We start from the raw sequence: 16,675 nt of genomic DNA, 5'->3' as shown, positions 1-16,675 counted from the left end.
GTAGGAGCAGGAGGGAGGGAGGAGGGGGGTAGTAGGAGCAGGAGGGAGGGAGGAGGGGGGTAGTAGGAGCAGGAGGGAGGGAGGAGGGGGGTAGTAGGAGCAGGAGGGAGGGAGAAGGGAAGGTAGGAGGGGGAGTAGGAGCAGGATGGAGGGAGGAGGGGGGGTAGGAGCAGGAGGGAGGCATAACTAACTAGTTTCAACAGTTCAAACCAATCAGCACATTTGGAGAAGTTTCATTACCTGTGTTTTATTTTTAAACCTTAATTGTTTCTTCATGATTGCTGGTTTTTGTTTTTTTATACGCTGTGTGTGTGTTTGAGAGAGAGAAAGAGAGTGTGTGCGCGTGCAAGGGAGAGAACTTGGCCACGCTGAATGTCCCACACAGCCCTTCATACAAGTTAGAACCTGAAAGGGATTGATCATAACAATAATTGGAAATAACCTCTGTTCCGGAACTGGTGTGTGAGAGTCAGTCAGTCAGTCAGTCAGTCTATAGATCACGGTCTTGTTGTATGGTGGGTGGTGGAGGATCCTATTGCTGTCTGTTTTTCAGTTGTCTATTCTGATTCTCTGTTACCAAATAGTGATGCCATTAGCTTTTCTTTTCATCTGAGGTGATAAAGGTAAACTTGTATTTTCAAACAGCAGTTTAATAATAAAAGTTATGTTGATGATTCTTTGCCTTGGTATGACTGTGTTATTGTTGAAATGTTTCTCTTCTGGGCAGACAGGCTGTCCATGTATAAACGGAAAAATCTAAATGGGATTCTTGGGATGTCTAACTCTGACGTCAACCCATCGATGTTTAAATGTAAACGGTAAGGGTTAGGGCACAGATGGAACAAGAAGCTATGGTTAATTATGAATATATTAGTTATAAACAGTAGTTATGAATGTCTGGTTAGGGTTTAGGGTAGGGAAGTCACAAGGATGATAGGGAAGTCACAAGGATGATGAGGCAGCCAATAGGGAGGTCAGACACTGCCAGGACAACAACCTCTCCCTCAACGTCAGCAAGACCAAAGGAGCTGATTGTGGACAACAGGAAACTGAGGGGCAAGCACAACCCCATACACATCCCTGGGGCTGTGGTGGAGCGTGTCGAGATCTTCAAGTTCCTTGGTGTCCACATCACTAAGGAATTAACAAGGTTCACACACACCAACAGTCGTGAAGAGGGCACGACAGCGCCTCTTCCCCCTCAGAGGGCTGAAAAGATTTGTCATGGGCCCTCAGAACCTCAAAGTTCTATTGCTGCACAAGTTAAGAGCATCTTGACTGGCTGCATCACGGCTTGGCACAGCAACTGCAAGGCACCTGACCACAAGGCGCTACAGAGGGTGGTGAGTACAGCCCAGTACATTACTGGGGCCAGGCTCCCTTCCATCCAGGCGGTGGCAGAAGAAGGTCCAAAAAATTCAGACTCCAGCCACCTAAGCCATAGACTTCTCTCTGCTACTGCATGGCAAGCAGTACCAATGCACCTGGAACTAACAGGACCCTGAACAGCTTCTGCGATAAGGCCATAGCCGAGGGAAGTAGGGGTGTTGAGGGTACTGCAACACCCCCTGAAAAATCTGAATTAAAAAAAAATGTATATATATATATATATATATATAAAGAAATTATATATAGTAGTGCACTGGGCCTTTACTAGTATTAGCAGACCGATATACAACAACATCTGTCTCCCCACTTAGCCAGAAAAGGTAGTTGTATAGTTAAGAACAGAATCTTGGAGGGTTGAATAGCTGTAAGAGTTGTTGCCCTGTCTCTTTCTCTGTGATGCCATTCTAATGGAATCCAGAAAGAACACAACCCTGTCCTCAAACATTTACATTATAAGGTGCAAAGTTATGGTCAAAGATACAAAACAACATCAAATTAAATATTTTTCTTGATCAAATAACATGGAAAACAACTACTTTTTGTTCAGTATTTATTTCATGTACCATCCTTACAAACCACTCAATGTGCATAGGCTGGTCATCTAGGTTTGTAACTGTAGATTTTCCATCACCATGAATTAAAACAATGTGGTTTGTGATGATGTGGCTTAGTTGCCAGGGTTGTGGGTTGATGTGGTATGAAAATGTATGCACACACTACTGTAAATTGCTCTGGATAAGTGTCTACTAAAATGGAAAAGGAATTCATAAACCATTTTAGTTTTCACAAAGTATTTCAAGAAACTGGAAAACATATCAAGCAAGTGTTTTTATATTCCACAAGTATTATTAGATTAACTGTTTTGTACACTCAAATAGGCCTACATTTAGAATACATTTCTTCACTAAAGTAATGTACTAGACCTTAACTAGTCCTGTATTAGTGGACCCGATAGACATCTTCAGGGCTGGCAATGTTTTTGCACGACCCCTCCCTGCGGCTAAGTATATATAAGACTGCTTAACATGATTACTAAATACCTGAATTGACTTTGTGGCCTCTTCCCAAAAATCGCACACACCGACACCCCAACACACAAACATGCATACGGACGTAACACACTTTCACGCTCACCACGTACACTGCTGCTGCTATTGTTTTATCTATCCTGTTGTGTAGTCACTTTACTCCTACCCCTGTATATAGCCATGTTACTTTTACTCGTTATTGTTATTCGTGTAACTATTTATATTTGTATGATATTTATCTTTAACTCTGTATTGTTTGGAAAAGGACCCGTAAGTAAGCGTTTGACGGTCTATACCGGTTTACGAAGCATGTGACAAATACAATTTGATTTGACTAAGGGTGCGTTCGTAAATTAACTCTGTCTTAACTCTCGTCTGACTGTGCCAGAGTGCAGAATAACTGATGAATATGGCCGGTGTCAGTAAACCTCGACACAGCAACAAAAAAAAAAGCGTAATTAAATTGTTGCCAGCAGCACAGTCACAAACGCTCTAGATAACATGAAAACAGCCTAACCAGCTCTGCCAGGGGGAGTGAAATGGTCAGAGTGAGGTGTTCTTTCATTTGTGTTTGGAATTAGCTTGCTAGCTAGCCAACGTTAGCTATCAACCCTACTCGACCAGTGTCCAGTGTGCGCTCTGAATTTACAATCTGACAAAACTCTGATTTTACTAACGGATAATGACAAAATTCTGACTTTACGAACAGACAATCTGACAAAACTCTGACTTTACAAACAGACAATCTGACAAAACTCTGACTTTACGAACAGACAATCTGACAAAACTCTGACTTTACGAACAGACAATCTGACAAAACTCTGACTTTACGAACAGACAATCTGACAAAACTCTGACTTTACGAACAGACAATCTGACAAAACTCTGACTTTACGAACAGACAATCTGACAAAACTCTGACTTTACGAACAGACAATCTGACAAAACTCTGACTTTACGAACAGACAATCTGACAAAACTCTGACTTTACGAACAGACAATCTGACAAAACTCTGACTTTACGAACAGACAATCTGACAAAACTCTGACTTTACGAACAGACAATCTGACAAAACTCTGACTTTACGAACAGACAATCTGACAAAACTCTGACTTTACGAACAGACAATCTGACAAAACTCTGACTTTACGAACAGACAATCTGACAAAACTCTGACTTTACGAACAGACAATCTGACAAAACTCAGACTTTACGAACGCTCTGAGCGCACTCCAGATTTACGAACGAGCACGTACCAAGCGTTTGGAACGACGCCACCCGGTGGCGGAACAAATATGACTTCTTTCTGGTCCAATCACCGAGGGTTGCTGTTGCTATGTGACGTTGACTGTAAACGTTAAGTTGCTATGGATTGAAAATGAAGTTGGCCGATCTCTAAACCAAATCATTTTTTTATATAATTTTAGCAAATTAACTCTCTTACTTGTTTTGGGTATTTTTTTTGCAACAAGAAAGATATTCGATTAGTATTCAGGTAAGAGTTTTTGTAGTAAGTAAATTGATTATACGACTTTGTCAGCCATCTTATATCTGCTGAACGCTAAGGGTGTCGTCTCATTCGTGTGGTTCGGCTAGCTAACGTTAGCGTGTCTGTTACAATATTGTCTTCTGTAATGATAGGCACGTTCATTGGCTATAATTTTTACTAATGTTAGATAATTTATCACATCTTCAAAACTATGAATAACATTTCATATCCACTATATTTCCCAGCAATGCCTCCTCCAGATACTATGTACTGTGAACAGCAAATCAACATCCCCCCTGAACTACCAGACATTCTCAAACAGTTCACCAAAGCTGCAATCAGAACCCAACCCCATGACATACTACAGTGGTCTGCAGCGTAAGTACAGCCTCCATGGGTGTGACTGTACAACTAAAAGAGCCCAGCTTTTATGGTTCAGGTGGTAGGACATTGACCTTGTAACTACCCAGTTGCTGAGCACAGATAATGTCTAGGGTAAAGTACAATTTTTGTTTCGTTAAAATGTTTGTTGTTCTATCAGGTACTTCGCTGCCCTGTCCAAAGGAGACACTCTGCCAGCCAAAGATAGGCTGGAGATGCCCGTTGCCACACAGAAGACTGATACCGGATTGACACCAGGCCTGCTGAAGGTCCTACACAAACAGGTACTCACTGACTGACTGACTGACTGACTCCAGGCCTGCTCAAGGTCCTACACAAACAGGTACTCACTGACTGACTGACTGACTCCAGGCCTGCTCAAGGTCCTACACAAACAGGTACTCACTGACTGATTGACTCCAGGCCTGCTGAAGGTCCTACACAAACAGGTACTCACTGACTGACTGACTCCAGGCCTGCTCAAGGTCCTACACAAACAGGTACTGACTGACGTCAGGCCTGCTGAAGGTCCTACACAAACAGGTACTCACTGACTGACTGGCTCCAGGCCTGCTCTAGGTCCTACACAAACAGGTACTCACTGACTGACTGACTGACTCCAGGCCTGCTCAAGGTCCTACACAAACAGGTACTCACTGACTGACACATTGATCTCAGGTGTGCTGAAAGTCCTTCCCATCCTCTCCCCCTCTGTGGTAGGATGTTAAGGTACCTCTCTTTCTCTCCCTGTATGTCGCTGGCTTCTATTGTTGTAAAAAGAAAAGATGACCTCTCCTGCCTCTCTCCCTTCTCTCTGTCCCTGTGAATGTAGCTGGCCCCTAAGGAGACGATCAGTAAGGAGGAGCTGCAGCAGAAGTGGAAGGGTCTGTGTCTGCCCTCAGAGCAGCTGGACACTCTGCTGGCCCTGGGGAACTTCAACGACAACATCCACTGGATGCAGTTCTTCGCCCTGGGCTGCAGCGCTCTGGGAGGGGTGAGTCCCTGGCTCCGATATCTGTCTGTCAGTCTTCAGAGAGAAACTGTGGTGTAGTGCTTGCAATTACCACATGATGGCAGTATTGCGCTGTCTTGATGGCCTAGGCTTTTCTGAAGTGTGTGTGTGTGTGTGTGTGTGTGTGTGTGTGTGTGTGTGTGTGTGTGTGTGTGTGTGTGTTCAGACCATCATCAGTGCCCTGAAGTATGCGTGTGAGATCCTGACGGAGAATGAGGAGGGTGGAGCGGCGAGGATCCCCTTTGATACGTTCGTAGGGCTGTACACTTACCTGGCCCACCTGGATGGAGAGATCCCCCAGGACCAGATAGATAGCTTCCTAAGCAGCCTGCAGGAGTCTGTGTGAGTGGTACACTACCCTACACTCTCTCTATCTACACTCACTCATGTCTTGCAATTCTATACATTTTGCCATGACTTATGCAATGTTAATATGATATCTGAGTGAGAATCACTAACAAAATCAATGGGGGCCCCGTGGAGGTCAGGGCCCCTGGGCATGTTAGCTGACATGGGCTAATTGAGTGACTGACATAACAAGAGAGAAACTGCAGATATACGTCTACCTTGCTCTACCTTGCTCTACCTCGCTCTACCTCGCTCTACCTCACTCTACCTTTCTCTCTTCCTCTACCTCTCTCTCTACCTTTCTCTCTTCCTCTACCTCACTCTACCTTTCTCTCTTCCTCTACCTCACTCTACCTTTCTCTCTACCTCACTCTACCTTTCTCTCTACCTCACTCTACCATTCCCTCTTCCTCTACCTCATTCTACCTTTCCCTCTTCCTCTACCCCATTCTACCTTTCTCTCTTCCTCTACCTCACTCTACCTTTCTCTCTTCCACTACCCCTCTCTATCTCTACCTTTCTCTCTACTTCTACCTCTCTACCTTTCTCTCTACATCTACTTTTCTCTGTACCTTTACTTCTCTTACACATTCCGTCTTTCTACCTCTCTACCTTTCTCTCTACATCTACTTTTCTCTGTACCTTTACTTCTCTTACACATTATCTCTCTACTTCTCTCTCTTTCTACCTCTCTCTCTCTACCTCTCAATGCTTTACTTTCTGTGTTTCTTGTGGTTTACAGCACCAAGCAGAATGGGATGATTCAGCTGGCCAACTTCTACAGCCGCAAAACATTTAGATAATAGGAGAGATTGAGGGAGAGACGAAAAGGACAGGAAAGAGCAGGAAGAAACAGCGAGTAGCAGGAAGGAATTGGCTTTACTACTTATTCTACAAATAAATAGTCTTCTCTAAATCCCCATGGAATGACGATCAGTTGATTTATTTACTGTTAAAGCTCAGATCTGTACAGTAGTGATACCCAGTTGCTTGAATTATTTCCCAGGCAATTGAGTTTGGTTCATATCTTATTGTTATATGGGACGTGATATAACATGGAAGGTGTACTGTACTGTACTGTACTGTACTGCGTGTGAATGTAGGTTAGTATCACTGGAACCAATGAGAACCACTCCTGCCCTGACAGGTTAGTCGATAGTTAATTTGTCATGCTCATGCCTTGTCAATGAAGTGCCTGTTGCATTATTTTTCAACTTGGTATATTAATTTAGCCAGTGAGAGGGTGTCTGCCTGTCTGTCTGCCTGTCTGTCTGCCTGCTTGTCTGCCTGCTTGTCTGCCTGCTTGTCTGCCTGCCTGCCTGCCTGCCTGCCTGCCTGCTCGCTCTTGTGAAATGGAGAAAGTGTTCATGGTAGTGGTCCTCTCAGCAGTACAACAGTGATAAGGCTAGTGAATGAGACAGCTCTGAACAGATGCTCTGGGGCCTAGCTGACACTAGTAGACTAGTACCCAGTAACACATGCTGTAAGACACAGTGTATTTATTGCCTGTCTGTGGTAGTGAAAACCAGAGAACACATCAGTACAGTGGTGGAACACAAGAATCAAACCAGACTAATCTCACTCTCTTTCCCATACAGTCATCATGTATGATGAGGAAGTATTACTACATCTCAGTTTGACAATGTATGGAACTCTCTCATTACTCATGTAGTGGATGATGTACAGTGGCCTCCGTAATTACTGGGACAGTGAAGCATTCTTCAGTTGGCTCTATTCTCCTCTATAACAGTTTGGATTTGAAATCAAACAATGACTTTGAGGTTAAAGTGCAGACTGTCAGCTTTAATTTGAGGGTATTCATATCAGGTGAACTGTTTAGAAATTACACCACTTTTTGTACATAGTCCCCCTATTTTAGGGGAGCAAAAGTATTGGGATAAATTCACTTATGTCTATTAAAGTACATATACATGATAACCTACCCTGTTATTGTAATGGGGACATCTTGGGGTATGATATTTGTGCTTTTATAAAAGTGACCCCAAAATGACACAATACATGATTTACCGTTCATTTCTATTGGGCATAACATAATCCAAAACAAACAGAAAATGCATCCAACAAATGTGTAGAGTCACAAGCTTGATGTAGTCATTGTGTGCTATGAATATAGGAACAAATACTTTTTACTACTTTAATAAACATATAAGTAAATTTGTCCCAATACTTTTGCTCCCCTGAAATGGGGGGGGGGGGTCTATGTACAAAAAGTGCTGTAATTTCTAAACGGTTCACCCGATATGGATGAAAATACCCTTAAATTGAAGTGGACAATCTGCACTTTAAGCCCATAGTCATGCTTGATTTCCAAAGTTTTGAAGTATAGAGCCAAAAGAAGAAAAAATGATTAAATGTCCCAATAATTACTGAGGGAACTGTAGTTAGAACAATGTAAAAAAGGTATACCCAAACGCCCTTCAGTCCAACTTAAATAAAAACGGGGGGGGGATCAGTTGCTCGAAAAAACAGGATACTTCAACTGGTGACTATCATCCCTTACCCCAGGATACTTCAACTGGTAACTATCATTCCTTACCCCAGGATACTTCAACTAGTGACTATCATTCCTTACCCCAGGATACTTCAACTAGTAACTATCATTCCTTACCCCAGGATACTTCAACTGGTAACTATCATTCCTTACCCCAGGATACTTCAACTAGTGACTATCATTCCTTACCCCAGGATACTTCAACTAGTAACTATCATTCCTTACCCCAGGATACTTCAACTAGTGACTATCATTCCTTACCCCAGGATACTTGAACTGGTGACTATCATTCCTTACCCCAGGATACTTCAACTAGTAACTATCATTCCTTACCCCAGGATACTTGAACTAGTGACTATCATTCCTTACCTCAGGATACTTCAACTGGTGACTATCATTCCTTACCCCAGGATACTTGAACTAGTGACTATCGTTCCTTACCCCAGGATACTTCAATTAGTAACTATTATTCCTTACCTCAGGATACTTCAACTAGTAACTATCATTCCTTACCCCAGGATACTTCAACTGGTAACTATCATTCCTTACCCAAGGATACTTGAACTGGTGACTATCATTCCTTACCCCAGGATACTTCAACTAGTAACTATCATTCCTTACCCCAGGATACTTGAACTAGTGACTATCATTCCTTACCCCAGGATACTTCAACTAGTGACTATCATTCCTTACCCCAGGATACTTCAACTAGTGACTATCATTACTTACCCCAGGATACTTCAATTAGTAACTATCATTCCTTACCCCAGCATACTTCAACTGGTGACTTTTCAGGAGAATAAAGGAAAAAGGAGCACTCTGTTGCTGGGTAAATCTGATATTTATTGACAAGAGAAACAACCAATAGGCTTACGTTTAGGTATGACTCGCCTTCATCAGCCAGGAAGTGTTGTATTCGTCATGTCAATCATACATGTCAGTAGTAGTAGCAGAAACTACACAGGTTATTCAAACGAGTATGATCATCAGTCAAGAGCCGTAGACACTTGAAAAACAATAGACAGAAAGAGAGCTGTTCATTCAGACCCTTTGTCTCGGCGCAATCTAAGCAGTCGATCCAAAGTGCCTCTCTAACAATTTCCTCACTATATTGCCACCTCTGGAGGAAAGAGAAACTTTCTGAGTACCCCAGAATTTCAAGGTAGAGGCTGAGCCATGATTAGCGTTTGCGTAATGCCGCGCATTCGCATAGTCCATATTTATTGTGCAGATAGCCGTTTTGTGTTCAGCTATTCTTAATTTGAGCGTGTGTTTCAGCTGACCAATGTAAACCATCCCACTTGGGCATGTAAACAACGTGTTGTACTACAATATATGACGTATTTAACCTAACGTGGGTGATAGAATACTTTTGTGTCACTTGAGTTGGAACAATGACCGACGCGGTAGAAACCATTAAGGGACCTGGGAGCCACATAGAGGGCGAAGGTCTCTGATATTTCAACCCCTCCTAGAGCATTTCAGGGGAGCATTTGAGCAAGGGGTGACTGGAGAATGTGCATGTGTTTGAGGATTACTCTTTTTATCTGCCTGTCTGGCACTGTAGTTAGGCTGCTTCATACTAGAAAGATGATCAATGTAGATTTTACAGTGGGGTGTTCGTGCCAGACAAAGTGTTTCTTGAATCTGTGCCAGGGTTTCATTGGGCTAATCTAGTTCCCTGGCTAGCATGTCCCTGATTCTAATGTAATGAACTCCCTTACCTCACAACACCCTGTCATCCGATTGACTATTGGCAGCACTGCTTAATAAACCTATGATCTGAATTTCTCCTGGCAGCGCTTGATGAACTCTTGCAGTGATTGGTTAGGTAATTCTGTGATTTAATTTGTTGCTGGCTCTTTTAGGTAAAGTACTAATTTGATCTGATTGGCTCTTGACAATGAGTGAAGGAGCAGAAAAGAGCTTGGTAAATGTCACCCCTATTTGTTAAGATTATGACAACATTTTGTAACGTTTTTGTTTGTTTTGAAGTTCGGCTGCGTTCGGCAGTTATTTTTTTGCGGGTGATCCAGCACACCATTTTTTTTCTTGAGGCAACCCGAAGTTCAGTACCCGAAGTCTACGCCCCTTCGTCAGTGATTGGTCAACAGTAGGGATTCTTCAATGAAGTGTTTGTCATTAAACGAGAGACGACTGCATTTCATTGAGAAATACTGTACCAAACATCTTAGTTAGATGGAAAATTGTGCGACTAAGATCTCCTCGGCACAAACATGAAAATGAATGGCAGATTTCTGGTTATGTTGTTGATACGGCAAATGTCTTTAGGCAGTATGCGAGCACAGAAGTTCACTTCCCCTCGCCGAGTTCTGCTAGGAGTAAACTGAACCTATGTATGTAAAGGTACACTCACTGATGGGGAGCACTCTCACCTCATAGTGAGGAAATGGCTGGCTGGCTGGCTGCTGAGACAGACTGCAGCATGATGCCAAACCTGAACAGCAGCCAACTCACTGAGAGGAAATCACTAAATCCCTAACACACCCACTGCAACTCTGACAAAGTACACACATACACACACATACATACATTGGCAAGAAAAAGTATGTGAACCCTTTGGAATTACCTGGATTTCTACATAAATTAGTCATACAATTTGATTTGACCTTCATCTTAGTCACAACAATAGACAAACACAGTGTGCTTAAACTAATAACACACACATTAGTGTATGTTTCTTGTCTATATTGATTACAACATTTAAACATTCACAGTGTAGGTTGGAAAAAGTATGTGAACCCCTAGGCTAATGACTTCTCCAAAAGCTAATTGGAGTCAGGAGTCAGTTAACCTGGAGTCCAATCAATGAGATGAGATTGGAGATGTTGGTTAGAGCTGTCCTGCCCTATAAAAAAACTCACAAAATGTGAGTTTGCTATTCACAAGAAGCATTGCCTGATGTGAACCGTGCCTCAAACAAAAGAGATCTGAGAAGACCTAAGATTAAGAATTGTTGACTTGCATAAAGCTGGAAAGGGTTACAAAAGTATCTCTAAAAGCCTTGATGTTCATCAGTCCAAGGTAAGACAAATTGTCTATAAATGGAGAAAGTTCAGCACTGTTGCTACTCTCCCTAGGAGTGGCCGTCCTGCAAAGATGACTGCAAGAGTACAGCGCAGAATGCTCAATGAGGTTAAAAATAATCCTAGAGTGTCAGCTAAAATATCTGGAACATGCTAACATCTCTGTTGACGAGTCTACGATACGCACAACACTAAACAAGAATGGTGTTCATGGGAAGACACCACCAGAAGAAGCCACTGCTGTCCAAAAAAAAACATTGCTGCACGTCTGAAGTTTGCAAAATAGCACCTGGATGTTCCACAGCTCTACTGGCAAAATATTCTGTGGACAGATGAAACTACCGTTGAGTTGTTTGGAAGGAACACACAACACTATGTGTGGAGAAAAAAAGGCACAGCACACCAACATCAAAACCTCATCCCAACTGTAAAGTATGGTGGAGGGAGCATCATGGTTTGGGGCTGCTTTGCCTCCTCAGGGCCTGGACAGCTTGCTATCATAAACTTGGGAGTTAATTTTTCCGTTGATCAAGACATTTTGAGGAGAATGTAAGGCTATCTGTCCGCCAATTGAAGCTCAACAGAAGTTGGGTGATGCAACAGGACAACAACCCAAAACATAGAAGTAAATCAACAGCAGAATGGCTTCAACAGAAGAAAATATGCCTTCTGGAGTGGCCCAGTCAGAGTCCTGACCTCAACCCGATTTAAAATGCTGTGGCATGCCCTCGAGCGGTTCACACCAGACATCCTAAGAATATTGTTGAACTGAAACAGTTTTGTAAAGAGGAATGGTCCAAAATTCCTCCTGACCATTGTGCAGGTCTGATCCACAACTACAGAAAACGTTTGGTTCAGGTTATTGCTGCCAAAGGAGGGTCAACCAGTTATTATGTCCAAGGGTTCACATACTTTTTCCACCCTGCACTGTGAATGTTTACACAGTATGTTCAATAAAGACATGAAAACGTATAATTGTTTGTGATATTAGTTTAAGCAGACTGTGTTTGTCTATTGTTTTGACTTAGATAAAGATCAGATCAAATGTTATGAACAATTTATTCAAAAATCCAGGTAAATCCAAAGGGTTCACATACTTTTTCTTGCCACTGTACATACACACACACACACACAAACCTGTGACAGGGAACAATTATAAACACACACCATCAGAGAACAAGTTTACAAACACACACACACACACACACACACTAGCACAGGTAAGACAAAGCTTAGCGGAGTAGGGTTTTCCTCTTTATCTTTCCAAATGAAGGGATGTAACCATAATACACAGTATTATAGGTTCTAACCAGCAGTACTGTGTATTCACAGTATTATAGGTCCTAACCATCAGTACTGTGTATTCACAGTATTATAGGTTCTAACCAGCAGTACTGTGTATTCACAGTATTATAGGTCCTAACCAGCAGTACTGTGTATTCACAGTATTATAGGTCCTAACCAGCAGTACTGTGTATTCACAGTATTATAGGTTCTAACCATCAGTACTGTGTATTCACAGTATTATAGGTCCTAACCAGCAGTACTGTGTATTCACAGTATTATAGGTTCTAACCAGCAGTACTGTGTATTCACAGTATTATAGGTCCTAACCAGCAGTACTGTGTATTCACAGTATTATAGGTCCTAACCAGCAGTACTGTGTATTCACAGTATTATAGGTCCTAACCAGCAGTACTGTGTATTCACAGTATTATAGGTTCTAACCAGCAGTACTGTGTATTCACAGTATTATAGGTCCTAACCAGCAGTACTGTGTATTCACAGTATTATAGGTTCTAACCAGCAGTACTGTGTATTCACAGTATTATAGGTTCTAACCAGCAGTACTGTGTATTCACAGTATTATAGGTTCTAACCAGCAGTACTGTGTATTCACAGTATTATAGGTTCTAACCAGCAGTACTGTGTATTCAATTCACAGTATTATACGTCCTAACCAGCAGTACTGTGTATTCACAGTATTATAGGTCCTAACCAGCAGTACTGTGTATTCACAGTATTATAGGTTCTAACCAGCAGTACTGTGTATTCACAGTATTATAGGTCCTAACCAGCAGTACTGTGTATTCACAGTATTATAGGTCCTAACCAGCAGTACTGTGTATTCACAGTATTATAGGTTCTAACCAGCAGTACTGTGTATTCACAGTATTATAGGTTCTAACCAGCAGTACTGTGTATTCACAGTATTATAGGTCCTAACCAGCAGTACTGTGTATTCACAGTATTATAGGTCCTAACCAGCAGTACTGTGTATTCACAGTATTATAGGTCCTAACCAGCAGTACTGTGTATTCACAGTATTATAGGTCCTAACCAGCAGTACTGTGTATTCACAGTATTATAGGTCCTAACCAGCAGTACTGTCTATTCACAGTATTATAGGTCCTAACCAGCAGTACTGTGTATTCACAGTATTATAGGTCCTAACCAGCAGTACTGTGTATTCACAGTATTATAGGTCCTAACCAGCAGTACTGTGTATTCACAGTATTATAGGTCCTAACCAGCAGTACTGTGTATTCACAGTATTATAGGTTCTAACCAGCAGTACTGTGTATTCACAGTATTATAGGTTCTAACCAGCAGTACTGTGTATTCACAGTATTATAGGTTCTAACCAGCAGTACTGTGTATTCACAGTATTATAGGTCCTAACCAGCAGTACTGTGTATTCACAGTATTATAGGTTCTAACCAGCAGTACTGTGTATTCACAGTATTATAGGTCCTAACCAGCAGTACTGTGTATTCACAGTATTATAGGTCCAAACCAGCAGTACTGTGTATTCACAGTATTATAGGTTCTAACCAGCAGTACTGTGTATTCACAGTATTATAGGTCCTAACCAACAGTACTGTGTATTCACAGTATTATATGTTCTAACCAGCAGTACTGTGTATTCACAGTATTATAGGTTCTAACCAGCAGTACTGTGTATTCACAGTATTATAGGTTCTAACCAGCAGTACTGTGTATTCACAGTATTATAGGTTCTAACCAGCAGTACTGTGTATTCACAGTATTATAGGTTCTAACCAGCAGTACTGTGTATTCACAGTATTATAGGTTCTAACCAGCAGTACTGTGTATTCACAGTATTATAGGTTCTAACCAGCAGTACTGTGTATTCACAGTATTATAGGTCCTAACCAGCAGTACTGTGTATTCACAGTATTATAGGTCCTAACCAGCAGTACTGTGTATTCACAGTATTATAGGTTCTAACCAGCAGTACTGTGTATTCACAGTATTATAGGTCCTAACCAGCAGTACTGTGTATTCACAGTATTATAGGTCCTAACCAGCAGTACTGTGTATTCACAGTATTATAGGTCCTAACCAGCAGTACTGTGTATTCACAGTATTATAGGTCCTAACCAGCAGTACTGTGTATTCACAGTATTATAGGTTCTAACCAGCAGTACTGTGTATTCACAGTATTATAGGTTCTAACCAGCAGTACTGTGTATTCACAGTATTATAGGTCCTAACCAGCAGTACTGTGTATTCACAGTATTATAGGTCCTAACCAGCAGTACTGTGTATTCACAGTATTATAGGTCCTAACCAGCAGTACTGTGTATTCACAGTATTATAGGTTCTAACCAGCAGTACTGTGTATTCACAGTATTATAGGTCCTAACCAACAGTACTGTGTATTCAGCTAATTTTGGATAGGTACAGCTCTAAAACATGAGGGGGCCATGCTGTGTGAGTGTGGCGCGACCTAGCCAGGACACAAGTCAGGACACATCAGAATCCCTCTTCTCAGATGGACTGGTAACCCACTTCTCCCTTCTAGGCTGTGCTAGTCTCTTCATCATCCTTAGGTAGCTTAGGACTGACGCTTGTGCACAAGGCTCCATAGATCGTAGTGCCAGTCTCTGTGTGTAGAGGCTGTGGTCCCAGAGAAGAATTTGTTGCACATCAGCAGCCTCTACTGCAGCCTGGCTCTGGGAAACAACATCTCTAGGGAGGTGACGCTATCACAGTATAGTGTGAAGGGAGGAAGAGAAAGAAAGCGAGAGAGAGAACAAGTGGACAGAGCTTGACCGGAGGGAGATGGACGAGAGAGGGAAAGATGAGGGAAAACAGCGTTTGTCCACTGGCAACATGCTGTCAGGGTAGGTCCCAGCTAACAATACAGCAAGGTCCCTCTCTCCTCTATTGCAACTATTTTCATGTTTTAAAGTCCTCTCCCCTCTTTTTCTCTCTCATCCTCTAGGGAATGCCAAGGAGGGATGGTGCAGACAGCTAACTTCAGGGATGTGATTTTTCCTGAAATGTGATTTTTTTCCTGAAACCAGTCATTCCTGCTTTTTTTGTCATCATCCTCCAGTCCAACAGCATTAGAATGGATGAGTTATACCCCCAAAAGTAAAATCCCATTTTCCCTGTCCTGAATTATAATGCTTTCTGTATTGTGGACCAACAGACTGCAGTAACTAGGACCCAGGACAGGAAGCCTCATTCAAATACGTGTCTGCCTATTGCCTGTCTATAATACTGTACTGTGATATGACAGTATGTGTGTATCTATATCCATGTCCACTCTTATGGACTATTTATTTACTTGTACTTTGGTTCTGGGAATTCTCAATCCACTTGGGACTGAATAAAGTTGTTTTATAGTATTTCTAGGCTGTCTTTTAATAAATGGTACGTACACACACAGTCACACACACAGTCACACACACAGTCACACACACAGTCACACACACAGTCACACACACATGCGAGCGAGTACGCACATATACAAACAACTTGTGTTAAGGAAGGGCGTTGCTCTGTGATTAGAATTTGTTAATTGCTACTCAGAAGGCTACATAAATACTATTTAATTAATGCCATTTACCATGCACTCTTTCCATCTCTCTTTCCACCTCTCTCTCTCCATGTCTCTCTCCACCTCTCTCTCTGCCCACCTCTCTCTCTCTCCCTGCCTACCTCTCTCAATTCAATTTGCTTTATTGGCATGACGTAGCAATGTACATATTGCCAAAGCTTACTTTGGATATTTATAATATAATAAGAATCAAAATTGTCAATGGGACAACAGTAATAAGGGTCAGAATAAACATAAATTGAACAATAACAATAAGCATAGAGGACATGTGCAGGTTTATTGGTCTGTCAGATACTGTCCCTCATCTTATGGCAGGCAGCAATGTAGTGGCTGCCAACCCACAGCTCTCTGCGTCCTCCCCCAACAGGACGGGTAGCCTATCCTCATCAGAGAGGTCTTTGAAACCTAAGGGTTTCACATTTGGGGAAATGAAACTTTAATTGTTTTATATTGATGACATTTTGTCAGGAAATGCAGCTCTGTCTCAGGTTCTGCTGTTGTACAGTGGTTGCACAGCCTTTCCTCTACAGGGAGCCAGGTTTTCCTGTGTCTACCCTTCTCAATGGCAAGGCTGTGCTCACTGAGCCTGTACTTT

At 42.0% G+C, this 16,675-nt stretch overlaps 1 protein-coding gene across 2 annotated transcripts; it reads left to right on the top strand.

The window, feature by feature from the left end:
• Positions 1-3,753: 3,753 nt before the first annotated feature.
• On the top strand, positions 3,754-15,870 carry LOC115195400 (rhophilin associated tail protein 1-like). Of its 2 annotated transcripts, none has more exons than XM_029755217.1 (6): positions 3,754-3,913; positions 4,153-4,285; positions 4,449-4,572; positions 5,121-5,282; positions 5,467-5,642; positions 15,460-15,870. In XM_029755217.1, the coding sequence occupies exons 2-6, from the start codon at positions 4,155-4,157 to the stop codon at positions 15,521-15,523; spliced, it is 657 nt and encodes a 218-aa protein (XP_029611077.1). In that variant the 5' UTR covers positions 3,754-3,913; positions 4,153-4,154; the 3' UTR covers positions 15,524-15,870. The 2 variants fall into 2 exon arrangements, with proteins under 2 accessions (XP_029611077.1, XP_029611079.1); XM_029755219.1 differs by lacking the exon at positions 15,460-15,870 and adding an exon at positions 6,391-6,570 and having other exon boundaries at positions 3,755-3,913.
• The last annotated feature ends 805 nt before the right edge of the window (positions 15,871-16,675 follow it).

The sequence above is a fragment of the Salmo trutta genome, chromosome 6 (assembly GCF_901001165.1).
Source record: "Salmo trutta chromosome 6, fSalTru1.1, whole genome shotgun sequence".
Taxonomy (NCBI): domain Eukaryota; kingdom Metazoa; phylum Chordata; class Actinopteri; order Salmoniformes; family Salmonidae; genus Salmo; species Salmo trutta.
The sequence above is the reverse complement of the archived record's forward strand: the minus strand, read 5'-3'. Positions and strand labels throughout refer to the sequence as shown.